General features: G+C 43.4%; 1 protein-coding gene across 2 annotated transcripts in view; it reads left to right on the top strand.

Moving 5' to 3' along the window:
- Nucleotides 1-22,841, top strand: part of LOC141102331 (uncharacterized) — a 29,253-nt gene extending 6,412 nt beyond the window's left edge. For both annotated transcript variants that reach the window (XM_073591291.1, XM_073591298.1), the window contains 4 exons: nucleotides 6,818-6,991; nucleotides 10,074-10,173; nucleotides 15,405-15,535; nucleotides 21,923-22,841. In XM_073591291.1, the coding sequence (XP_073447392.1) occupies nucleotides 6,818-6,991; nucleotides 10,074-10,173; nucleotides 15,405-15,535; nucleotides 21,923-22,195 (678 nt within the window). In that variant the 3' untranslated portion in view covers nucleotides 22,196-22,841. The remainder of the gene's footprint in view (nucleotides 1-6,817; nucleotides 6,992-10,073; nucleotides 10,174-15,404; nucleotides 15,536-21,922) is intronic.
- The last annotated feature ends 3,331 nt before the right edge of the window (nucleotides 22,842-26,172 follow it).

The raw sequence follows: 26,172 nt of genomic DNA, 5'->3' as shown, positions 1-26,172 counted from the left end.
CCCAAAACAGGAAGTGACCTCAGAAGTGTCAGCAATTGGTGTCAGAGCTGCTGTTCATTAGGGGGGCTCATATATCTATATAAAGGCGGTAACTATCATGGAAGAGCACCCCAGATGATGCCTATTTAGGCAAAACACGTCGGGTTGTTACGCTGATCCCCCGGTTACTGTCTATGTTGAAGCACTTGTTTTTACTCTGGAAAATGTAAGTGCAACTTTTATGTTTACAACAATAAATATTCCTTACGGAATTACGCTATGTGCCCTGTTTTTCTTCTCTTTTCTCTTTATGGTTGGGCTTATTTGCCCATTCGGTTTACCTGCTTTATCCATCGTTTTGGAGTGTTTGCCTGAAGCCCGTATCCACTTAGTGAGCCTGAATTCCCTGGTCATCCTGTAAAGCCTGTTTGACCCATCAGGTGTACACCTGTATGAGTCTATCCTTTCTGGTAAGCGATTGGTGCTTTTGGTGGCGGATCATCTGTTACCTCTGTCACATTTTGGATGTTCACTCAGGAGTTCTGTGACTGTCACCCATTTATGTTTTGAACTTCACCCTTTTGGAATACATTTAGGACTTGTCTGTGTTTCCCCCCCCCCCCCCCCTTTTTTTTCTTGTGTGTGTGTTTTTTTTTTTTTTTTTTTTTCTGTTTACACCTTGGACATTAATTCTCACGTATGTCAATTTTATTTTTGATATTGATCGTTATTTGCTTAGCGCTGCACATTTTCCATCTATATCTCTGTGGAGGCAGTGCAGAGGAGGCAGCCAACAATGGAGGTCCCATAGTAACGCTATGGGTGACGTCGCTTCCTGGGCATTTCCCAGCCAATGTTGGCTGTCTCTTCTGCACACAGCATCCACTGCTGGAGCGGCTTTAAAAAAGGTATGTATAGCGATTTCTTCTTTACAGGGCTAGATAGGTTAGTCTTGGATCATGGATGCCAGGAAATTTACAGATTTTAGTGTTAGGGTGGACTTCTACTTTTAAGGTAAAAAACCTTGTGGGTTTAGAACCACTTTTAAATAGATTAGGTTTAGAATGTGGGTGGGAGTAGGTTTAGAGTTAGGTTTTGCCTTTACTTCCACGTTCTTAAAGTGTATGTCAAGCCAAAAACATTTTGCTGGTTTTGGATAGAGGGGGGTAGGAAACTGTTGGGTTTTACTGCTCTCCAGGGCTCTATTAGGGAGGTTTACCCTCACATTCTTTTCTGAGGACAATGGTTTCACCAGACAGGAGGGAAACCTTGCAACAGATGGAAACAAAAAACTTCCAGGGGTTCTAGCCCTCCACTGTTCAAATAAAAATGCTTTTTTTTTGTAGAGCAATCTTTTGGATGTGTCTTCTGCCAGGTTCCTTGCTGTGCTCTATGGTTCTACCCCACTGCAGGACACAATGGTGACCTAGGGGCCAGCAGAAGGAACCACAAAATGAAGCAACTAGAAAGGCATTTAACAACGTTGAATGCCAAAGCATCCTCAGCATGGTTAGATCTTCATGGTATCATGGTAAGTATCCTCTTTTACAAAAAAATAGCAGCAGGGTCCCCTTCACACAGGCTTTCCGAACAGGTCCAAAAGTTCCTTGAGCGCTAAAAACTGAGTCATATGTAAAGATGTAATAAATTAACAAGGTTAAATGAATTTGAGCCCAGTGCAGCCACCAACCACTGGAAAATGGATGAACAGAACAAAAAACTACAAAGCAGCGCTCTATGGGTTAGTCCAGGAAGTACATGTAAAAACATGAGTTGAATAAAAAAAAAACTAGTTTATTGTATTGTGAGCTGGATACACAAAAACTGCATGAGACTATAAAAGCTTCAAATGCTGCAATGCACAGTCATGCAGATGTGTGATCAAGATATTAATATTAAAAGCAAACAATACCACTGGTGACATCCGAGTGGAGAGGGGTTAATGTCATCCAAAGGCTTGCTGTTCAGACGTGGTAAGGGGTGCCTTGAGCCATGTTAAAATGGATGGAGACCTGGTGGGGAGGATAGCAGTCCATTCCCTGCAGACTCATGGTCACACTGTACCTGCGTCCAGCAGACTTAGACCGCGGGATGCAGGGAAACGCTGTGCCAACCGCTAAAGTGCCTAAAGGTGGTGGCCAGGGGAAACGAAACTGGGCTGGAGGCAATGAAGTGTAGCAGCTGCCATGAGATGGTGCAGACCGGTAGAGCCAAGGGAACCGGGCATGCTGGGTGACGTCAGCCCCGTGCCGGAGGCAAGGAACCAGGAAGCCCGTGATGCACAGTGGAACGCAAGCTGCTGGGTTGCCGTGACTACATGTTTTGCATGCTTTTATCAAAGTCCATGTACTTTCAGGACTAACCCATTGAGCGCTGCTTTGTAGTGTGTTTTTTTTTTTTTTTTTTTTTCCTAACAGGTCCACCTGTCCGTACTTCAGGAAGACTTTGTCGGAAGCTCCATGTGGCTCTATTGGCAGGCTGATGTAAACTGGCTTGTGTCTAGTTAGGGTGAATTCATACAAGAATGGACAGCTGCCGAAGCACTTACCCCTCTCCAACAGGTGTCTGTTCCCAACGCAATAGGGGGAAGTGCAGTGCGCGATCATGGTGTCACCCAGCTCTTTTTTTTTTTTTTTTTTTGTGCTACAGCATGCTGTGATATAATGCAGCATGCTGTAGCACAGCTCCGGACTGTGTTGCAGTGTGAAAATTACATTTCTACAATATATTAGTTGTCAAAGCTGCTCTCTCGCCACATATGAAATTTACCGTGTCTGTAGCGCATGGTGGCTGGAACTATATAGCACGCAAAAGAATAAATTATTGTTATGGACAATGAAATTCCCAAGCACTTGACACGTCTAAAGGTGTCTACAAAAATGCAGCTTTAAGCTCTGCACACAATGGCGGGCAACATCGGGCGGTTCAATAAAAAAACGTCTGACATTCGGCCCGTGTGTATGGCAGCCCATCTGGCTGGCTTCTGGCGGACGAGCATGCTGGAAAACCAGCAGCTGACCGGCTCCCCCAATCAGCGCTCTCTGCCGAAGGCAGAGCGCTGACCAGAGTTTTCTGGCGGAAACCCATAGTGTGTACCAGGCTTTAGGCTTGTTTTTGACATTTCTTTTCTCCTGCCAGGAGAATTGAGTTCAGAAGTACTGGGCAAACACCCAGTGTGCATGAGGCCTAAGTCTCAAGTAGCCAAGGGATTGCTAAAATATACATAGCCTATTTATAAAAGAACTGAAAATTTATTTTCTGGGATGATAATGGCATATTCGATTTTGAACACTGGACCTTCTTGAAGATTTTTGCCTAGGCCACTGTTATTTTATGTATTTTTTTTTTTTTTAACACTTTTTAAAAATTCTATATACAGTGGGGATGGAAAGTATTCAGAGCCCCTTAAATTTTTCACTCTTTGTTATATTGCAGCCATTTGCTAAAATCATTTAAGTTCATTTTTTTTTCCTCATTAATGTACACACAGCACCCCATATTGACAGAAAAACACAGAATTGTTGACGTTTTTGCAGATTTCTTAAAAAAGAAAAACTGAAATATCACATGGTCCTAAGTATTCAGACCCTTTGCTGTGACACTCATATATTTAACTCAGGTGCTGTCCATTTATTCTGATCATCCTTGAGATGGTTCTACACACTCATTTGAGTCCAGCTGTGTTTGATTATACTGATTGGACTTGATTAGGAAAGCCACACACCTGTCTATATAAGACCTTACAGCTCACAGTGCATGTCAGAGCAAATGAGAATCATGAGGTCAAAGGAACTGCCTGAAGAGCTCAGACAGAATTGTGGCAAGGCACAGATCTGGCCAAGGTTACAAAAAATTTCTGCTGCACTTAAGGTTCCTAAGAGCACAGTGGCCTCCATAATCCTTAAATGGAAGACGTTTGGGACGACCAGAACCCTTCCCAGAGCTGGCCATCTGGCCAAACTGGGCTATCGGGGGAGAAGAGTCTTGGTGAGAGAGGTAAAGAAGAACCCAAAGATCAATGTGGCTGAGCTCCAGAGATGCAGTTGGGAGATGGGAGAAAGTTGTAGAGTCAACCATCACTGCAGCCCTCCACCAGTCGGGGCTTTATGGCAGAGTGGCCCGACAGAAGCCTCTCCTCAGTGCAAGACACATGAAAGCCCGCATGGAGTTTGCTAAAAAAACACCTGAAGGACTCCAAGATGGTGAGAAATAAGATTCTCTGGTCTGATGAGACCAAGATAGAACTTTTTGGCCTTAATTCTAAGCGGTATGTGAGGAGAAAACCAGGCACTGCTCATCACCTGTCCAATACAGTCCCAACAGTGAAGCATGGTGGTTGCAGCATCATGCTGTGGGGGTGTTTTTCAGCTGCAGGGACAGGATGACTGGTTGCAATCGAGGGAAAGATAAATGCGGCCAAGTACAGGGATATCCTGGATGAAAACCTTCTCCAGAGCGCTCAGGACCTCAGACTGGGCCGAAGGTTTACCTTCCAACAAGACAATGACCTTAAAGTGGGGTTCCACACAAATTTTGAACAATATCTGTATGTATTCTCTTCCTTGCCTAGATGCTGACATGCCGTTTAAAAAAATTTAAATCGCCGTAATTACCTTTTTATTTTTCTATTCTTCTTTGCACTTCCTGGTTCTCCTCCCATGGGAGTAGGCGTGTTTCTAGCCTCTCCCAGACTCCTGGGAGCTAGTCTCAGGCTTCCCAGGATGCCACTGAGCATGTGCGGGAACGAGTGGTGAATGCTGGGAGCACAGCATTCACCACATCCAGGAAATAAATGCTTGTGGGCTTCAAATGCCCACAATGAAGATGGAAACCGCCTGCAGTGAATAATATATAAGTTATTCTTTCCGACGAAATCTGACACAGGCGGACGTATTACACACAATATGTGAGTATGTAATGCTGAGAAGAAAAGTTTGTGAATGAACTAAAAAAAAAAAACAAAAAAAAAAAAAAACGATAGGTGGACCCCCGCTTTAAGCACACAGCTAAAATAACGAAGGAGTGGCTTCACAACAACTCCCATGACTGTTCTTGAATGGCCCAGCCAGAGCCCTGACTTAAACCCAATTGAGCATCTCTGGAGAGACCTAAAAATGGCTGTCCACCAATGTCTACCATCCAACCTGACAGAACTGGAGAGGATCTGCAAGGAGGAATGGCAGAGGATCCCCAAATCCAGGTGTGAAAAACTTGTTGCATCTTTCCCAAAAAGACTCATGGCTGTATTAGATCAAAAGGGTGCTTCTACTAAATACTGAGCAAAGGGTCTGAATACTTGGGACCATGTGATATTTCAGTTTTTCTTTTTTAATAAATCTGCAAAAATGTCTACAATTCTGTGTTTTTCTGTCAATACGGGGTGCTGTGTGTACATTAATGAGGGAAAAAAAATTAACTTAAATGATTTTAGCAAATGGCTGCAATATAACAAAGAGTGAAAAATTTAAGGGGGTCTAAATACTTTCCGTCCCCACTGTATATTTTTGCATTATAAATACAATTGTTTTACAGATAAAGATTACAGGGTGCACACATGCCCAAGAGGGAATGCAGCAATAGTTATCTACTTCAGGCCTGGTTCACACCTATGCAGGTTGCGGTTGATGCTTTTTCTGCGTGTTGTGCATTTTTCACACGTGTTAATGCATTTTTTATGTGTTTTTGGGAGATGTCTGTTGTCTTGCAGGAGAAACCAGCAAAAACGGAGCAGAAACGCATCAAAAGTGCAAGCACTACGTGGTTTTTTTTTTTTTTTTTTTTATTCAGCTGTATTTACTGAGTGCAACTTATACCATCCAAGTGAAAGATATAACACCAACATGTCAGAAAAGAATGTAAGATTAATAAAAAACAAAATCACTCTTGAGTAAGAAAAAGGATCATCCTTCTCCTTCCTCTTCTCCTTCTCCTTCTCGCACCTTGGAGATTCTGATGTTCTGGTCAGATGGGACTAAAATTAAAGTATTTTGGCCTCAACAGAAAACGATATGTCTGGTGGAAATCCAACACAGTTCACCATCCAAATAACACCATTCCTACAGTAAAGCATGGAGGTGGTAATATCCTGTTATGGGGTTGTTTCTCTGCAGCAGGGACTGGAGCACTTGTCAGGATAGAAGAAAAATGGATGGGGCGAAACGCTGTTAAATTCTTGAGGAAAATCTGCTGCCCCCTGTCAGAAAGTAGTCAATGGGAAGAAGGTTTACCTTCCAACATGACAATGGCCCAAAGCACACAACAAAAAATGACCACACAGTGGTTGAAGGCGAAAAATATGAATGTCCTTGCATGGCCTACTCGGAGTCCAGGCTTAAACCCATTGAAAATCTGTGGCATGACTGGAAGACTGCAGTCGACAAAGGGGTCACCATCAAATTTAACTGAACTCGAGCAGTTCTGCAAAGTAGAATGGGAAAAGTCTAGATGTGCAAAGTTAGTGGAGACATCCCAACAAAGGCTGTAATTAAAGCAAAAGGTGATTCAACAAAATACTCACACAAGAGGGCGATCCTTTTTCCAACTCGGTGATTCTGGTGTTTTTGTTTTTCTTGTTGGTGTTATATCTTTCACTCAGATGTTATAAGTTGCACTGAGTAAATACAGCTGGATAAAACAATAACTGTGTCTTTCTTCATTTCAAGCTGGAAAACTTGTAAAAGTGATTATTTTACAGGGAGGTGATTCTTTTCTATACCAACTGTATGTAGTATAGCATGCTATGTTCAGATTGTAGTTCTTCTTTTAAAACCCACATATTTCCGTGTGATTTCACTTAATCACATAAACTAAAAATGTATGTTATCTAAATGTTTTTCAGAACTTTCTAGTAAATATTTCTCATGGGAACTGGAGATTGCCCAGAGCAGTCTTGGGAAGAAAAGGATATGGAACAGACTCAGACTCACCCAGGCCAATCAGCCGCTACCCTGTGCCTTACAAAAAAGACTTGCCATATGATATAGTAGAACTAATGGAAGAAGTTGAGAAAAAGGTTTGTTGTTTGTTTTTTGTTTTTTTACATATGTGTTTTACCAGAGTTGGCAGATCAAATTTATAAGCACACTTATTCAAATCCATTTCAGAAAATTCTTGATGTATTTGCAACCTTAAAAATTAAATCTTAATAAACTGTCTCATTAACCATTTCACCTTTTGGAAGATTTAACCCCCCCCCCCCCTTCATAACCAGGTAATTTTTTGCTATGCAGCACTGCACTACTTTATCTGACAATTGCGTGGTCATGCAACACTGTACCAAAACAAAATGTATATAATTTTTTTTTCACACAAATAGATTTCTTTTGGTGGTATTTGGTAACCTCCTGGGTTTTTATTTTTTTATATAAATGAAAAAGACGAAAATTTTGAGAAAACAATTTTTTTAAAATTTTCTGCTATAAAAAAAAAATGTATGTGATTCTGCGCAGTCGGCCCACACTGTAGCAGTAAAGCTACAGTGCGCGGTCTGCAAGTGGATAAGCAATACAGCACTGCGTTATTTTAACTGACAATTTTGCAGTCATGTGACACTGTACACAAATAACAAATTACATACCCTGGCAGAATTTATGATTTCTTGGCCATTTTTCAGAAAATATGAATAACACAAAAATATTTCTTTCACTCATGGTTAGTGTTTGGCTGAAGCCATTTATTATCAATCTGTGTTTACTCTTTTTTAAATCACAAGGAATAGGGGCGCCTCTGAAGTTATCATAAAACACTTTATTACAAACCTAATATCCACTCACACGAAGGTAGTAGAAGTCATGTACAGGAGCATGATGAGGGCTGAAGAGATGAAAAAAAAAGATGCAGGACTGTAGCCAGAAACTGTATCAGTATAGCTGAAGCACAATCAGGTCCAGGCAGGCAGGGGTGCGGATGGCTGAGCACATACACACACCGGTGTAGTTCAGTGTCCCTGGAAGATGGTGACAGCAGTCCAGTGGAGGAGAGAAAGATCAGTCCAATGATGACATAAATGTCAGTGGAGAGAGGGAGAAAGGACGCCCGGCCGGATGGCAGGGCTGCGCTGTATCTCCACAGCGATCGCACTGTCCCTGTGTGGTGAAGGGAGAGACACGGCCGTGTGTGTGGGATGAAAGCGAGGCTTGGAGAGCAGACACAGGCCGGCGCCGAGCTGTGACGTCATCAATATGCGACGCTTTTCCGAAATTGCTGGCTATAGATGGATGGAATAGCCGCATTCCTTTTTCAAGCATCATGATGCATCCCTGCCTGCCTGGACCTGATTGTGCTTCAGCTATACTGATACAGTTTCTGGCTACAGTCCTGCATTTTTCATCTCTTCAGCCCTCATCATGCTCCTGTACATGACTTCTCCTACCTTCATGTGAGTGGATATTATGTTTGTAATAAAGTGTTTTATGATAACTTCTCAGAGGCGCCCCTATTCCTTGTTTCTTCTCAGCTATTGGAACTCGCTTTTGGTTTCTTGGTGGCTGCCCTGACTGACATAGCGATTTTATACCATTAGTGTACATATCTGTACATACATCCATATTCCTGGACAATTGGGTACTACATTGTAAGGTATCTGCATATTGCGCCTTGTTACTTGTTTAGACTCTTTTTAAATCATAATCACAACATAAACTGCCCAAATGACCCTGATCAAAAGTTTATATACTCTGGTAATTTTGGCCTGATAACATGCGCACAAGTTGACACAAAGGGTTTGAATGGCTATTAAAAGGTAACTATCCTCACCGGTGATCTGTTTGCTTGTAATTTGTGTGTGTGTGTGTGTGTGTGTGTGTGTGTGTGTGTGTATATAAAAGGTCAATGAGTTTGTGGACTCCTGACAGACCCTTGTATCTTTCATCCAGTGCTGCACTGACGTTTCTGGATTCTTAGTCATGGGGAAAGCAAAAGAATTGTCAAAAGATCTGCGGGAAAAGGTAGTTGAACTGTATAAAACAGGAAAGGGATATAAAAAGATATCCAAGGAATTGAGAATGCCAATCAGCAGTGTTCAAACTCTAATCAAGAAGTGGAAAATGAGGGGTTCTGTTGAAACCAAACCACGGTCAGGTAGACCAACTACAATTTCATCCACAACTGCCAGGACAATTGTTTGGAATGCAAAGAAAAACCCACAAATAACTTCAGGTGAAATACAGGACTCTCTCTGAAAACATGTGGTCATCGGACTTTTGCTGGCGGAATTTCCGCTCGTGTGTACGGGGCATTAGACTTTTTGGGAACCAGTGACACTAATACAGCAATCGGTGCTAAAAATATGCACTGTAATAATGACACTAGCTGGGAAGGGGTTAACATCAGGGATGATCAAAGGGTTAACTGTGTGCCTAGGCAATGTTTTACTATACTGTGTGAGGTGCTTTTACTAGGGGAAGAGATGGAATTTAAACCATGCTTGTCACTGTGGAACCTAAGGGGTTAATCCTGTGCATTGTGTAAAAAGGCTGTTTGATCCAGTCTTTTCTGATCCTCCCCTTCTTCCACAGTCCCCAATCTATCTCCTGATAGTACAGAGCCATGGGGGCATGCTGCATATGCTTAGTGTGGTGTATATTGCTAGAGTTATTTTTATTTTTTTATGGGAGGGTGCATGTGATCAGCACAGGGCCAATCAGCACTGTCCAGACAGTGTGAGGGGTCCTGCAGTCTCTTAGGACAGTCAGGGGTGAATGAAAACTATATGGGTAATGCAGGGTCCTGGGTTTAGTAACACTTTTTAAGGCTATAAGCAATGTGCCTGTATTTTCCATGGTTAGTTTGTAATCCTGCTCCTCCCTCCTCTTGATTTGACAGCAGTTTCCTTAGCCAGAGGATCCCCAAAAGGGGGAAGGAGAAGTAAATCTCCTATTGTTCCCCTAGAGCAGTCTTTCTCAATCAGGGTTCAGATACCATTTGAAGCCAGTTCTCACAGAAGTTACTAGCCTTCAGAATCGCAGCATCCTTGTGTTTGTATGATTATATATAATATTTTTTTTTTCCCTATAACTTATGCATGGGCCAAAAATAAATAAATCACACTATGCTTTGGTATTTTTGATACCATTAAAAATATTTTCTTATTTCAGGGTGGATTTGTACCGAATGTTTTCAAAGCACTGGCTCACCGCCCAAGTGAATTCAGAGCGTTTTTTGCCTATTATGATGTCCTTATGAACAAGGAAACTGGTAAATACACATGCATTGGGTAAATGTATGGGGTCTTAGAATGTCATAGTAAGCCCCGGTTCACACTACAACACTGTGTGGGGAGACTTGCGATCGGTGCATGTTTCCCGCACCAAATTCTAATTGCACTACCCTTGCAATCTGCAGCAAGTGCCAGTGCAATGTTAACTACATCCCAAACACAGATCGCAAAGGCAGTGCATTTGCCTGCACCAGATCGCATGGTACAAAATGACCATGCAATCTGGTTGCAGTGCATTTCTAAAAGTGGTGCATATGCTACTTTTGGTGTCATGTGGTGCAACTTGTGGGTGTGGGCTGAAATAATACCACATATGAATCGCACAGGAACCCACAGCACATTTCGGTGTGAACCAGCCCTTAAGCCTGAGTTCACACTATTGCGAACACAGACAACACATGTGATCTGCACTGCACTGCTGTGAGGATCACATGCGATGTCTGTAATGCGAATTCAGCCATACAGTCTTATGGCTGAACTCGCATTGGATTTGAACAAAAAAGGAGCAGGGACTTTTTTTTTTTTTTTTTTCCTGTACTGGAATCGAATCGCATGGGTGTTCACACCCATGCAGTCCGATTCCTGTCCGAATCCACAGTTTGCACTCTGATCTGTGAACTAATCTGGTGGTGTCATTAACACTGTATTGACACCCGCAGAGAGCAGTGTGAACTGCCTGTGGGAGAGATGCGATGCGGGAACTGGCGCTATAGTTTGAACCCAGGCTAAAGGTAAAGTTCCTTTTTTGGAACATGTTACATCTATCTAATCTATCTTCCACAAATCTGCCCTTTATGGAAGAGTGGCAAAAAGAAAGCCATAAGAAGCACCATTTGCAGTTTGAGAAGCCATGTGGGGGACATGGCAAACATGTGGAAGAAGGTGCTCTGGTCAGATGAGACCAAAATTTAACTTTTTGGCCTCAAAGCAAAATACTATGTATGGCAGAAAACTAACACTGCACATCACCCTGAACACACCATCCCCACCGTGAAACATAGTGGTGGCAGCATCATGTTGTGGGGATGCTTTTCTTCAGCAGGGACAGGGAACCTGGTCAGAGTTGATAGGATGATGGATGGAACCAAATACAGGGCAATCTTAGAAGAAAACCTGTTATGCCCTGTACACACGGTCAGATTTTCCGACGGAAAATGTGTGATAGGACCTTGTTGTCGGAAATTCCGACAGTGTGTGGGCTCCATCACACATTTTCAATCGGAATTTCCGACACACAAAGTTTGAGAGCTTGCTATAAAATTTTCCGACTACAAAATCCATTGTCAGAAATTCCGATCGTGTGTACACAAATCCGACGGACAAAGTGCCACGCATGCTCAGAATAAATTAAGAGACGAAAGCTATTGGCTACTGCCCCGTTTATAGTCCCGACGTACGTGCTTTACGTCACTGCGTTCAGAACGATCGGATTTTCCGATCACTTTGTGTGAACGTGTGTATGCAAAACAAGTTTGAGCCAACACCCGTCGGAAAAAATCCATGGACTTTGTTGTCGGAATGTCTGATCAATGTCCGACCGTGTGTATGGGGCATTAGAGTCTGCAAAAGACTTGAGAGTGGGGCGGAGGTTCACCTTCCAGCAGGATCACGACCCTAAACCTACAGCCAGAGCTACATTGGAATGGTTTAGATCAAAGCATATTCATGTATTAGAATGGCCCAGACAAAGTCCAGACCTAAATCCAATTGAGAATTTGCGGCAAGTCTTGAAAATTGCTGTTTATAGACACTCCATCCAATCAGAGTTTGAGCTATATGGCAAAGAAGAATGGGCAAAAATTTAACTCTCCTAGATGTGCAAAGCTGGTAGAGACCTACCCAGAAAGACTTGCAGCTGTAATTGCAGTGAAAGGTGGTTCTACAAAGTATTGACTCAGGGGGACTGAATACAAATGCACGCCACACTTTTCACATATTTATTTGTAAAACATTTTGAAAACCATTTATCATTTTCCTTCCACTTCACAATTATGTGCCACTTTGTGTTGGTCTATTACCATAAAATCCCAATAAAATACAGTTTTATGTTTTTGGCTGTAACATGACAAAATTTGGAAAATTTTTCACGCTGGGTTCACACCATTGCAACTTGGATGTGGGGGTTCCCGCAGGAGATTTTGACCGGCTCTCTATGGACCCAGTTCACATATGTCCGCTGCGGCTCTGGTGCGAATGGCACAGGAGCCATGTTTGTCTTTTTGTCCGAATTCAGCCAAAAATTCAGGGTGAAATCGGACCTTAAAACGGTGAACCAGGACGCACCGTACCCCTGCTGGGAGCCGCATGCGGCAATGGTGTGAACCCAGCCTCAAGGGGTATGATTACTTTTTCAAGGCACTGTACACTGTTCAAAAAAATTAAAGGGACACTTTGAAAACACATCAGGTCTCAATGGGGAAAAATATCATGCTGGATATTTATACTGATATGGACTGAGTAATGTGTTAGGAACAAATGGATGCCGCATCATTTGATGGAAATGAAAATTATCAACCTACAGAGGGCTGAATTCAAAGACACCCCGAAAATCAAAGTGAAAGAATGATGCAGCAGGCTGGTCCATTTTGCTGAAATTTTATTGCAGTAACTTAAAATGGTACTCGGTAGTTTGTATGGCCCCCACGTGCTTGTATGCATGCCTGACAATGTCGGGGCATGCTCCTATTGAGACAGCAGATGGTGTCCTAGGATATTTCCTCCTAGATCTGGACCAGGGCATCACTGAGCTCTTGAACAGACTGAGTTGCAACCTGGCAGCGTCAGATGGACCGAAACATAATGTCCCAGAGGCGTTCTATTGGATATAGGTCAGGCAAATGCGGGGGCTAGTCAATGGTATCAATTCCTTCATCCTCCAGGAACTGGCTGCATACTCTCGCCACATGAGGCCGGGCATTGTCGTGCACAAGGAGGAACCCAGGACCCACTGCACCAGCGTAGGGTCTGACAATGGGTCCAAGGATTTTATCCCGATACATAATGGCAGTCAGGGTGCTATTGTCTAGCCTGTAGAGGTCTGTGCGTCCCTCCGTGGATATACCTACCCAGACCATCACTGACCCACTAGGGATGAGCTGAACACCTCCTGGTTGGGTTCGCACCAGAACATGCGAACAGACAAATTGGTTCGAACACCGTTAGTCTATGGAACACGAACATGAAAAATCAAGTGTTCATTTTAAAGGCTTATATGCAAGTTATTGCCATAAAGTGTATGGGGACTCGGGTACTGCCCCAGGGGACATGTATCAATGCAAAAAAAGTTTTTAAAAAGTAAATTTTTTCAGGAGCAGTGATTTTAATAATGCTTAAAGTGAAACACTAAAAATGAAATATTCCTTCAAATGTCGTGCCTGGGGGTCCCCTTAGTCTGCCTGTAAAGTAGTGCATCTTTCCCATTTTTCTAACGCAGAAAAATAACATTTCTAAAGGAAAAAAGTCCTTTAAAACTGCTTGCGGCTGTAATGTATTGGCAGATCCCGGCAATATGCATAAAAAATCATTGAAACAAACGGCATGGGTTCCCCCTTCCCAGTCCATACCAGGCCCTTTCGGGTCTGGTATGGATATTAAGGGGAACTCAATGCCAAAGTGTATTATATTATTTTATTTTTTTTTATGGCGTTGGGGGTCCCCCCCAATCAATACCAGACCCTTATCTGAGCATGCAACCTGGCAGGCCGCAGGAAAAGGGGGGGGGGGGGGCGCTCTCTCCCTCCTGAACCATACCAGGCCACATGCCCTCAACATGGGGAGGGTGCTTTGGAGGGAGAAGGGCCTCATCCCCACAACCCTGGCCATTTGTTGTGGGGGTCTGCGGGCGGGGGGCTTATCGGAATCTGGAAGCCCCCCTTTAACAAGGGGGGGCCCCCAGATCCTGCCCCCCCATGTGAATGGGTATTGCGCACATTGGGGGGGGGGGGTGTTGTGTGTGGGGTTTTTTTTTTTCTTTACTTAAAAAAAAAAAAGGAAAAAAAAGTGTCCGGCCATGTAAATCGATCGTCAATCACGATAGATTTAAGAAAAAAAAAGAATGGAAAGTCCTGCTAACTTTTCGCTTTGACTGCTGTTATATAGGCAAGGGCAGGGCCACCCGGTGACTTAAACAGGTGACCCACCCCCCAACATCACATGATGCCCTTGGCTTTATAAGCGCTGTCAGCGCGAAAAGACAGTCAGCGGGACGCCTCCCATCGAGGCGGAGCTTTTTTTTTTGTTTTCTTTTTTTTAATTAAGGAATTGTCAAACTGTCGTGTGGTGTTTTTTTTTTTTTACTTTTTGGACACTTTTTTTTTTTTTGGTGAATGGGGTACGGGTACCCATTCACATGGGAGGGGCAGGATCAGGGGGCTTCCAGATTTAGATAAGCCCACCCCAACAACCAATGGCCAGGGTTGTGGGGATGAGGCCCTTGTCCCCATCAACATGGAGCAAGGTGCTTTGGGGGGGATTCCAAAGCACCCTCCCCATATTGAGGGCATGTGGACTGGTACAGTTCAGGAGAGGGGTGCGCTATCTCATCCGCCCCCCCCCTTTTCCTGCGGCCTGCCAGGTTGCATGCACAGGTAAGGGTCTGGTATGGAGTTTGGGGGGGACCCCCACGCTTTTGTTTTACTATTATTATTATTATTATTATTATTATTATTATTATTATTATTATTTGGTGCAGGGTTCCCCTTAACCACTTCAAAACATTGTTATATAAACCACACTGCCTGCATTGGCTGAATATAGAGTCTACACTGAAAGAAATGAGCCGTCTATATTTTAAAGGTAGGTTTATTTTAAGTGAGAGACAGAATATAAAAAAAACACCTGTCCACAGAAGCAATTGAAGAGCTGTCCAAAGGTGTCGGACAAGATTGTATACCTACTCCAGGCTGGAATAGGCTACAAGACCATCGCCAAGCTGCTTAGTGAGTGGGTAACAACAGTTGGTGCGATTTTATTCGCAAATGGAAGAAACGCGAAATAACTGTCACTCTCCCTTGGTCTGGGGCTCCATGCAAGATCTCAACCTCATGGAGTTTCAATGATCATGAGAGGAATCTGCTTAGAACTACACTGGAAAATCTTGTCAATGATCTCAAGTTTATTATTATTATTATTATTATTATTATTATTAATGTTTACAATCGCTTTAAATAAAGCAAGGATATATAAATTACAATAATTATTTCTGTTGCAGGAAACCTAACCAAAGCTGACAGAGAGCTTATAGTTGTGGCTACAAGTGCAAGTAATAAGTGCCCTTATTGTGTAACTGCTCACAGCGCATTGCACAGAATATACTCCAAGAATAGAATGCTGGCTGACCAGGTAATTCTAAAAAATGTACTTTTACAAATTTTACACTTGCCTTAGTTAGATGAATCCTGAAGCTTTAAAGTGGCTCTAAAGCCTTAAGGTTTTTATTACCTTATGCTTTAAAAAACCTCCTGTGCTGCAGGATCCCCCCAGCCCCTCCATAGTTGCCTAAGCCTGATCCTGATCCTCACCGCTCTCATCCCTCCTTACTGGGCAGATTGATAGCATTGGAAGCCATTGGCTCCCGCTGCTGTCAATCAAATGCTGTGATGAGGGAGGTGGAGCAGAGCCACCCGGTCTGTGTCAATGGACCCAGACAGGTCGGCTCGAGAGAAAGCCTGCACGAGCGTCCCCATAGAAAGCAGCTTTCTTTGGGGGCACTCACTAAAGTGGCAGGGGACCTCAGAAGAGGAGGATCTGGGGTGCTCTGTTCAAAACCATTGCATACTTAAACATTAAACCTTCAGTTTTTTTTATTAAGTCCCAAGATATCAGCACCGGACTGTGTGCTTTCAGTGCTGACAGTTTCATTGCTTAATATGTATGGGTTTCCAGGCGTTAAGTAAGAAATCTTGTTAGGCAATTAAGGGGTTTATGTATAAGAAAAATTGCTGTGCATATATCTTAAAATATCAAACGTTATACTTGCCTGCTCTGTGCAATGATTTTGAGCAGCCCTGATCTTCTTCCTCATCTCAGCTCCTGGCCCCATCTCCCCACTCCTGCCCGCGCCACTTGCTATGGGGTCCTCATGAGTGCTTGATCTCGAGCCAGTTCTGAGTGTCCATGAGAGGCTCCCCCCCTCTGACAGCAGCAGGAGCCAATGACTCCTGCTGCTATATCTGAGCCAATCAGAAGCAAGCGATCCGAGAGAGCCTCAGCTCTCGTGCACATTTCTGGATTGAGATCGGGCTCAGGTAAGAATTTAGGGTAAATAAGAAGAAAACTGCGCTAATGGGAAAACAAAAACAAAACCAAAACAAACATTAAGCAGCAATTCTCCTGTATGACATGACATAATTACAGTATAGCAATATTATAAAAAATAGAATTGCGCTAAGATACAGTAAATAAAAAAAAAAAATCAAAAGTTTAAGAGTTCATTAAATTGGAAGTCCATAGTCCATATAAAAATCCACCAGTGATTAGGATGGTGAGTCTTGATTATCCCTAATGATAACTCCACCACCTCACGTGAATAATGCCACCACCAACAGTAGAATTAGCTGCTTACCAGCTCCAGTTGATTCCACCCCCCATTACAAGGGATCAAACAACGTCTATTGCTTATAACCCAGCCTGGGCCTTTCTCCTGGTAATGCCATTCTCCTGTACCCAGGACCTTACTCAGCGTAGTCTCCAGTTTGGGCCCACCATCATCTGCAACTACTGTCGGGGAGTAAAAGTCTCCTTTCTCTCGATCTACCAAACGTTTCACTGTTATTGAACCTGTGAAGAGAGCCAGAGCCTGGGCATTCTTCAAGATGACTGTACACTCACACTCTATAACTATATGTAATATAATTTTTTTTTTTTTTTTTTTTTTGTGGTATTTCAGAAAAATATGTATTATGGGCACTAGGTATAGCTAGGATGGGCCATATGTGATTTCATGTTTTGGGTTTTTTTTTTTTTTTTTCGTTCAACCAGCGGGTTGAACAAAAAAAAAAATAATTGAACCGATATTTTCCTCTATCCACACAATCAATGTGGATAGGGGAATCGCACCTGCTGAGCTATTGTTTTTTGACAGCAGGGAGACTTGTCCCCCACCCAACCAGTAGACTACAATGATCAGTGTTGCTGGCTATAGCCAGTGGCCATGACCGTTTAGGAAAAAACACAAATGCTGATTGTACGAAAATAAATTGATTGACTATCAACAAGCTAGCCCACACATGGATGAAAATCCAGCCGGTCCCTGCTGAACCAGCCAAATTTCGATCCATGTATGGCCAGCTCGAATGCGATAATCCTATTACAAAAAAAATATGGTATTTATTGGTGGCGGTTTGCAGATGCTCAAGACAAACGCCCAGCATCCTTAATGTCAAAGTTAAGACCTGGGGAGTTTCATAACAAAGTGATGTTTAGAGATTAACCACTTGAGGTACGGGCCATAGCCGATTGAAGGCTACAGCGCGGACCTCAATTTCCGGGAGGCCGTCATGGGACGTCCTCCCCTGTGCACGCGCACCCTGCAGGGCACGCGGTGTGCGCGCTGTGATCACCGAGTCACAGAGACTCGGATGATCACAGATCCGAGTAAGGGGCCAGTCCCGGCCCCTTACCATGTGATCAGCTGTCAGCCAATGACAGCTGATCACATGATGTAAACAAAACCTCGGTGATCGGTTTTGTTTTCTCCTCACGCTGACAGCGTGAGGAGGAAAAACAAGCCGATCACCGCCTTATGTCAAAGGGACATCGGTCCCGAAGAGGAGGGAGGCACATATGCCTCATCTGTGCCAACAAGTGCCATCTATCATTGCCACCCACAAGTGCCACCTATCAATGTCCACCAGTGGTGCCAATCAGTGCCACCTAGCAGTGCTGCCATCAATCAGTGCCCATCACTGCCACCTATCGGTGCTCATCAGTGCCGCCTCATCAGCGTACATCAACGAAGGAGAAAAATTACCTGTTTGCTAAATTTTATAACAAAATATAAAAAATATATAATTTAAAAAAAAAAAAATTCTGTCTTTCATTTTTTTTTTTTTAACAAAAACTAAAAACCGCAGAGGTGATCAAATATCATCAAAAGAAAGCTCTATTTGTAGGAAAAAAAATGATAAAAATTTCATTTGGGTATAGTGTTGTATGACCGCACAATTGTCATTCAAAGTGCAACAGCGCTAAAAGCTGAAAATTGGTCTGGACAGGAGGGGGGTTTAAGTGCCCAGTAAGCAAGTGGTTAATAAAGGTTATTTTGGGTTAAGGTTTAAGTGTAAAAAGTTTAATAACAAGGAAAGGGGCGCCTCTGAATATATATCACAAATAAATTTTATTAAAAACAACAATATCCACTCACATGAGGGCAGAGGAAGTTGCATTCAGGTCAGTTGGCTGAGCAGTAGAACTACATGTCGCAGCGGTTCTGGCAGGGGATATCAGGTCCAGAGATGGAAGATAAGCTGGTGCAACCGGATGCAGACTATAGTAATCAGTCCAACATATATCCTGTGTTTTATCCTGGCGATTTCCTGGATGTCAGGATAAGATGCTTGATAAAGGAATGCGGCCATTCTACCATCAATGGCAAGCTGATTTCAGAAACGCGTCGCACTATAGTGACGTCATCACCGGGTGCCACGCTTTGTTTGCTCTCCAAGCCTCGCTGTGATCCTCCACACGGCCGGCCGTGTTACAGCTCAGAGGCTCTCCATGCACAGCGGTGAGCGCCTGCAGTGACGTCCTCCCCCACCCGCCCTCTGTCCTTCTACTGGGAACTCTTTTCCTGACATCCAGGAAATCGCCAGGATAAAACACAGGATATATGTTGGACTGATTACTATAGTCTGCATCCGGTTGCACCAGCTTATCTTCCATCTCTGGACCTGATATCCCCTGCCAGAACCACTGCGACATGTAGTTCTACTGCTCAGCCAACTGACCTGAATGCAACTTCCTCTGCCCTCTTGTGAGTGGATATTGTTGTTTTTAATAAAATTTAATTGTGATATATATTCAGAGGTGCCCCTTTCCTTGTTATTGTTCTAGCTTGCTGGATCCCGCTTTTGGCTCCATTGGTGGCTGTCCTGACTGACCTTCATTTATACCTCCCAATATACATGCATGAAAATCTGCATGCATCTTTTTCATTCATTTATTTTAAGTTTCTGGACTAATCGGTCTTTTTGAAGGTAATTGTGCTCTGCGCCTTTTTTACTTGTTTTATTAAGTGTAAAAAGTTAAACCTTAAGGTCAGGTTTAGTGTTGCATTTCAGGAGTTAGATTAAAGGCTTAAAGCAGAGGCATAGCTTGAAGCTTGTGGGCCCCTAAGCAAAAGTTGACCGGGCCCCCTCCACCACTTTCACAGTGTGTGCAGATACACCCACCGCACGCCAAGATACTCAAAGTGGCTTAAGAGTTTAGAGTTCCCAGAGTTCCTCCTTACATCAGAGGACAGGGATCACCCCTGGAGAATCAGAGGACTGGGACCCCTGTCAGGTCATTTAGCAGAGCTCCTTTCCCATTCCAGCACTGTAAACAGCTCTTCTCCCCCCCCCCCCCCCCCCCACAATACACAGCGCTGAAATCGCATTCTTTTTAAACAGTCTATCAGCCTTTGCAGGGTGTATCTGGCTTTTATGTTTCCATTCTGACCTGTGAAATCCTCTGGTGGGAACGGCAGTGTAGTTGCAGTAGGCAGATACACCCTATGCAAATCATGGCTGACTGGCTGTGTTGTAAAGGAATGTGATTTCAGCCCTGCGGAGGAGGAGCAGTATAGGGTGCTGTACTGGGAAAGAAGCTCAGCAGCGGGCATAGCATCCAGGGTGGAGGGGGTGGTCAGGGGGCTTGGGGGGGGGGGGGGGGGGGGGTGAAACTTAGATCTGGGGGGGGCAAAGCCATGTGACATGAAATCTGGAGCCTACAGCCCCTCAGGAGGTGTTAGGGGATTTGTTTTACCAATTTCTGAAGGTTTCTCTGTCAGTGTTGGGGGAGGTGCGTGTCTTTTCCCCAGTTGTCAGGGAAGTGGGGTAAGCAGGTGGGGGGGGGGGGGTACAGAGAATCCCAGCTAGTGACTGGAAGACACTGAGCAGAGTTTTGCCTCACCAGTGACATTGGTCCCATCATGGCTACAGGACGGCACTCTCCTCCTCTTACCTCGCTGAGCTTGGTTACCATTCCATGTTGCCAGCACACAGCACAGACACTTCCCATCCTGGGCTTTTCTCACCCCATGCTCCTCTCCATTCAGGAAATGGCTCACAGCTTCTCCCCAGCCAATGAGAACAGAGGGGTGTGGACTGTGGAAGGCAAAGTGGAAGCCCAGTACTGGAGCATGGCTGTGGGGCCCTAGGGCAGATCGAAGCCGGACTTTGTGGAGGATATGATATTATGACAGGGAGGCTGCAGGGGCCCCCTGGAGCTAGGGGTAGGGTTGCGATTGTGACCCCTGCAACCCCTTATGCTATGCCTTAAAGTGATTGTAAAGTCTTGTGTTGTGTGTTTATTTTTATAGAAGGGGGGGGAGGAAACGGGTTCTACTTTTATACTTACCTGCCCTGTGTAGTGGTTTTGCACGGAGCAGCCCTGATCCTCCTCTTCTTCTTCGGTCCCTCTTTGGTGCTCTAGGCTCCTCCCTCCTGTTGAGTGCCCACACAGCAAGCAGCTGCTATTGGGTCGCCTGAGCCGAGCCACAGCTCCCGGTGTCCATTCAGACTCTGAGTTGTGGCCTGGCACCGCCCCTCTCTCTCCTGATTGGCTAACTGAGTTTGACAGCAGGAGGGAGCGTTCCGGACGGCCGAGGCAATAGTGGATTGAGAGGGGGCTCAGGTAAGTATTAGGGGGGCTGCTGCACACAGAAGGTATGTTTGTTTTTTTGTTTTTTATCTTATGCATAAAATGCTTTAAGATAAAAAAAAAAAAAAACATGGCTTTACAACCACTTTAATATAAAGTAGAACTATAGCTGTTGAACAATTGTCAGCAGGAAGGTTTTATTGCAGAAGGAACACCCTGTGGGGTTGATTTACTAATACTGGAGAGTGCAAAATCTGGCTCAGCTCTGCATAGAAACCAATCGACTTCCAGTTTTTTTTTTTTTTTTTGTCAAAGCTTAATTGAACAAGCTGAGGTTAGAAGCTGATTGGCTGCCATGCACAGCTGCACCAAGTTTTGCACTCTCCAGTTTTAGTAAATATACCCCTATGTCTCTTCTGCAATAAAGGCTTCTTACCTTCCTGTTATGTGTGTATGTGCTGGCATGCGCAGTCCATGTATATTCCTGAAATGTCCAGGGCCGTGCACATACTTGGGAGTTGCATCATCCTGCGCCACCCTATCAAGATAGCCAAAGCTACCAAACCTGAAAAAAGCCATGTAGAAGATATCAGCACTGGCAAAATGTCTCACAAACATTTTATCACTGATATGAAGGTGAGTACCGTTCCACTTTAAGTTTTAATTTTTCAGGGTTGGGTAAGCTTTAGGGTTTGGTTTAGGGGAGGTGAAGTGCTAGGTTCATTTTAAAGGTGAAGTTAAAATTAAAAAATTACCAAAATCGGTGTATATAATAAATAATACTGACCTCTCCCAAGTAATGCATTCCACAGATGCAGTGGGCCTTCTGTCAATTGGAGATCTGTGTCTTATCTTCCTCCCAGAACAGGTACACTTTTTCCAGTGTATGCAACTATTTTCTTTATAATCTATATATTTTATTTTTAGGTGATTGTTAATCCGGAGCTAGCAGATTTAGGTAACAGAGAGCGTGCCATGATAGAATTTGCGTTGGCAATTGCAAAGCCAGAAAACATAACTGAAACACACTTCCAGAAGCTAGAGGAACATGGATTTGACCGTGAAGATGCCTGGGATATTGCAATGGTTACAGCCTTTTTTGCTATGGCGAATCGTATTGCTCACTTAACGGACTTACGACCCAATGAGGAGTTTTATGCCTTGGGCAGAGTTCCAAAAGTCAAGAATGAAGAAAAATAGTTTGTTACAGATTTGTTTCAGATCATGCACACAGATAACAACAATCTACTCTAAGCCCCGGTTCACACAGGGGCGGCACGACTTGCAGGTCGCCTCACCGAGGCGACCTGCACACGATTGCCACGGCGACTTGCAAAACGACTTCTGTATAGAAGTCTATGCAAGTCGCCCCAAGTCGCCCCCAAAGTAGTACAGGAACCTTTTTCTAAGTCGGAGCGACTTGCGTCGCTCCTATTAGAACGGTTCCATTGTACAGAACGGGAGGCGACTTGTCAGGCGGCTAGGTCGCCTGACAAGTCGCCCCTGTGTGAACCGGCACTAAGCTGTCAGAAAAATAAAATCACACATATACTTTTGTATTACGGTGCTAAACACTAATTTTGTATTGATGATCTAATGCAACTATGCTTTTACTACCTTTCTCTTGTCAAGATTATTGGTATGGGATTATGTGCTCAGTCAAAATAACGTAGAACTACTCTTATAATCTTGGCTACAGCTGAAATTTTACAGATTCTTGTACCTTTACATTAGTAACTCTGGAAACTAGTGAGCTGATTTGTCATTTATATGTCGCAGCATGTTATCAGATGTGTAGTATGTGAAACCTGTATTGTTAAGTAATAAAATACGGTCACCTTCCCAATGCTGAATGAGCAATATGCGTTCATTTACATACAGCAGGCAGCTCTTCATAATATCTTTTTGTTAAAGTAAGCTTTGCCATTGCTGAACTCTTTCTGAAAATACTAGTTACTTTCCTGTTCTGCTTACCCATCGCTTTCAGGCATAGACCAGGAGGAAATATGCAGGTCAGGAAAGTGAGAAGTACTTATCAGCATATTTGTTCTGTTGAGTCAAAAAGTGTTGACAGCTGGGCAACTAGCATTTTTAGGAGAGGCCAGCAATAGCACACTCTTCCCAGGACAGGTTTACTTTAAACTGCTCACTTTGAAAAGTAACAATATTCCCAAATGCATACACTTATCTTTATACAATTCAGAAGACTTGTTAGTAAACCAAGCAAGAGTGAATACACATTCAGTGGGTTGAATAAAAGAATACAAAAAAAATGTACAGATCACTGCATTAACACAATGATGTGTGATACAGGGATCTCTCCCGCTGTTTTATTGTATTCTGACAGGGGGACTCCTGCCAGAATTTACTGATCAGCCATTGGCAGGGTGGTCAGGCAGACGTGGGGGAGATGGCAAGCTGTCTGCCCACATTGCTTGGCAGCCAGAACAGAATAGGATAAATACACTTCCTGTGCGGAAGGTCTCCGGGACCTGGCAGACACTAGTGGAACATTTGTGCATGAACAGGGGAATTCTGTGCATGCACAGACATTGCTATAAGAAAAAGGAGAACAGTTGGGACTTTATATGAGGCGGTGACCTGGTAAGGTCAATTGCCTCCATCCCTATCTATATGTCAAAAAAAAAGAGGAGAAGGGTTTGGGACTTTGAATGAAGCACGTAGATATAAAGAATTCAGTTTATTGTATAAATTAACATACAACCGCATAATCATGAGTAAGTGTATATCCAATACAATTATAATAACTGGTACAATTCATAAAAATCTATACATACAATGTAGATGGGTTGCCACACGATTATAAACTATTAATATCAAAAACTATACATGCTGACAGATATCAATTGAATTATAGGGCATATAATAGCTCTATGCATTTCGTGGATTGATCCACTCTTCAGGAGCATGCGCATGAGTTCAATAAAATATAATGGAAGGAGTTGCTGTATGGTCTGATCCTACCCAAGGAAAAAAGACAAATCATAAAGAATAAAATAAAATAAAACCAAGTATAAAAACCCACTCTACCATACTTACAAGGTTGACTATATAATAAGTGTGGCACTGTGGATCGGGGACCCCCAAAAGGGTGCATCTCCAACGGGAGCTGAGGTGGTGCGAGGCCTGCTGTCCAGCAAGAAAATCATCCAGGGGAGATCGATTTTTTTTTTTTAAGAAGTTGAAGTAGTCAGAGTGACAATAAGTGCTGAGACCATCAATGAAGGACTTCTGAAAAAATATATATGTATATATATTTTTTATGTAGTTATAGTATGACATGTGCAAGGTGTCCTGTGCTCAGTAAAGAACAGGGGGATTGAAGTACTAAAAAGTATTGGTGGTAGCCAAGGTGTAAGAAGTGAAAAGTGATGAAGATATAAATGCATCACCAGAAGAGGTTGAATAGAAAGGTGTAAGAAGTGAAGATGATACAAATGCATCACCAAGAAAGGTTGAATAAAAAGGTGCCCCTCCCCCTTGCTGAACGAAGTCCCATAGGACATAATGCGTATGGGGGGAGGAGCTATCTTGCGGACGTCATACCTTACATGCTGCAAATACTGCTAATATCGGACATCCACGCTGGATGTCATTGATTTAATTTTTAAACCTGTTATTTCTGTAAGGAGCCTGGCAATACCGCTTTTTTTTACAGAGAGAACTTAGATTGTGTTCCTTTCTTTTATACCATTTTCAGCTGATCTGGTCTATTTTAATGCTGGTTACCTTTATTCCGTTGTGGATACAAAGCTCGTTTGACCTTCTGTTAGCTCAGAGGTCCATCGGATCTGGTAAGCACCCAATTTTTATCAGCTGGTGGAGGTAGTGTCGCACAGAAATCTGATATTCATCACAAGGTTTCTTCATCTCCTTTTGCCTGGGACTTGTAGTTCCTTTGTGAACACTGTGTTTACAGGCTTTCTATTATTGCGCTGCACTTATTTCTATTTTGTGTATTCTATGAGGTGATGTGATTAACCTAAAGTGTTCAACTTGCAACATTTCTGATACAATATTGTTTGCGCTGATTGTTCCATATTGAATAGGACATAACAGACTATCAGTGGGTCTGGTGGAGTAATGATGCCAGCTGTTCGCTGCCCTGATGCTTTTCTTTGTAAGGAGAGTCTTAAGAAGATTAGCTGATCAAGTTGACGAATCACTGTGTGTATGTATGTGTGTGTGTGTGTGTGTGTGTGTGTGTGTGTATGTATGTATGTATGTATGTATGTATGTGTGTATATATATATATATATATATATAATATACTATACAAACACCACTACCGATGCCGCGTCCAAACCACGAGCCACAAATAAGTTAATATTACCTCATGAATGTACTCACTTTAATCTACATTAATATCCAAACTACTGAGAATCAAAAATGTGAATATAAAAAAAATGTACGAAATAGTCTCCATCTTGTGGCCCAATCAATAATTACTCCCTAATACATAATGTAAGATAATAATCTATTTGTAATCTGTAATAATCTATCACTATAACGAAATATACCATCAAATATCATAAGATCAAAAAATAAAATGTCATGTTACCCCCCTGTCACGTACCTGGTGGAGACTGAGCTGTAGAGAGGGCTTCTCTTGCACCTCCTGTCTAGCACCCCTGATAGAGATGACAGGGAGTGAAAGACACAGAGTGGCACGAGGGCCGATGTAGCAGGTGGCTCAGGACGGGTCTTGGCAGGAGCCCGATAGCTGCAGATTACCGGACGGGCACCGAGGACTGGAACTCCGTGTTGCTGGAACAGCAGGCTGAGTCGTGGTCGGTACAAAAGCCAGGAGGTCATCAACAGCAGAGCAGGTACTGGAACGTGAGACAGGATCACAGACAGGATACAGGCCAGGTTCGGTACACAGTCGGGCAGCACGGTACAGGGGCATGAAGTAGGGACAAGGTCAAAACACAAGCCGGGGTCACAGGAAGGCAGGCAGAAGTCCAAGAGGCGTCTCAGGTACAAGCCGAGTCAAACACAGGAACAGATCAGATTCAGGTAACTGGTACTAGCTGAAAGACCACTCAGCAAGGCTCATGTGTCAGTGTTCAGCTTAAATAAACTATTTGGCGCCCAGACGTGCACGTGTGCGCGCCAATACAAGTCCTTTTTACACACACTGGTGTGCCTGTGCT

Source organism: Aquarana catesbeiana, linkage group LG01, assembly GCF_042186555.1.
Source record: "Aquarana catesbeiana isolate 2022-GZ linkage group LG01, ASM4218655v1, whole genome shotgun sequence".
In the NCBI taxonomy this organism is placed as follows: Eukaryota; Metazoa; Chordata; class Amphibia; order Anura; family Ranidae; genus Aquarana; species Aquarana catesbeiana.
Note: the sequence above shows the minus strand (reverse complement) of the source record. Positions and strands in the feature narration are given on the sequence as shown.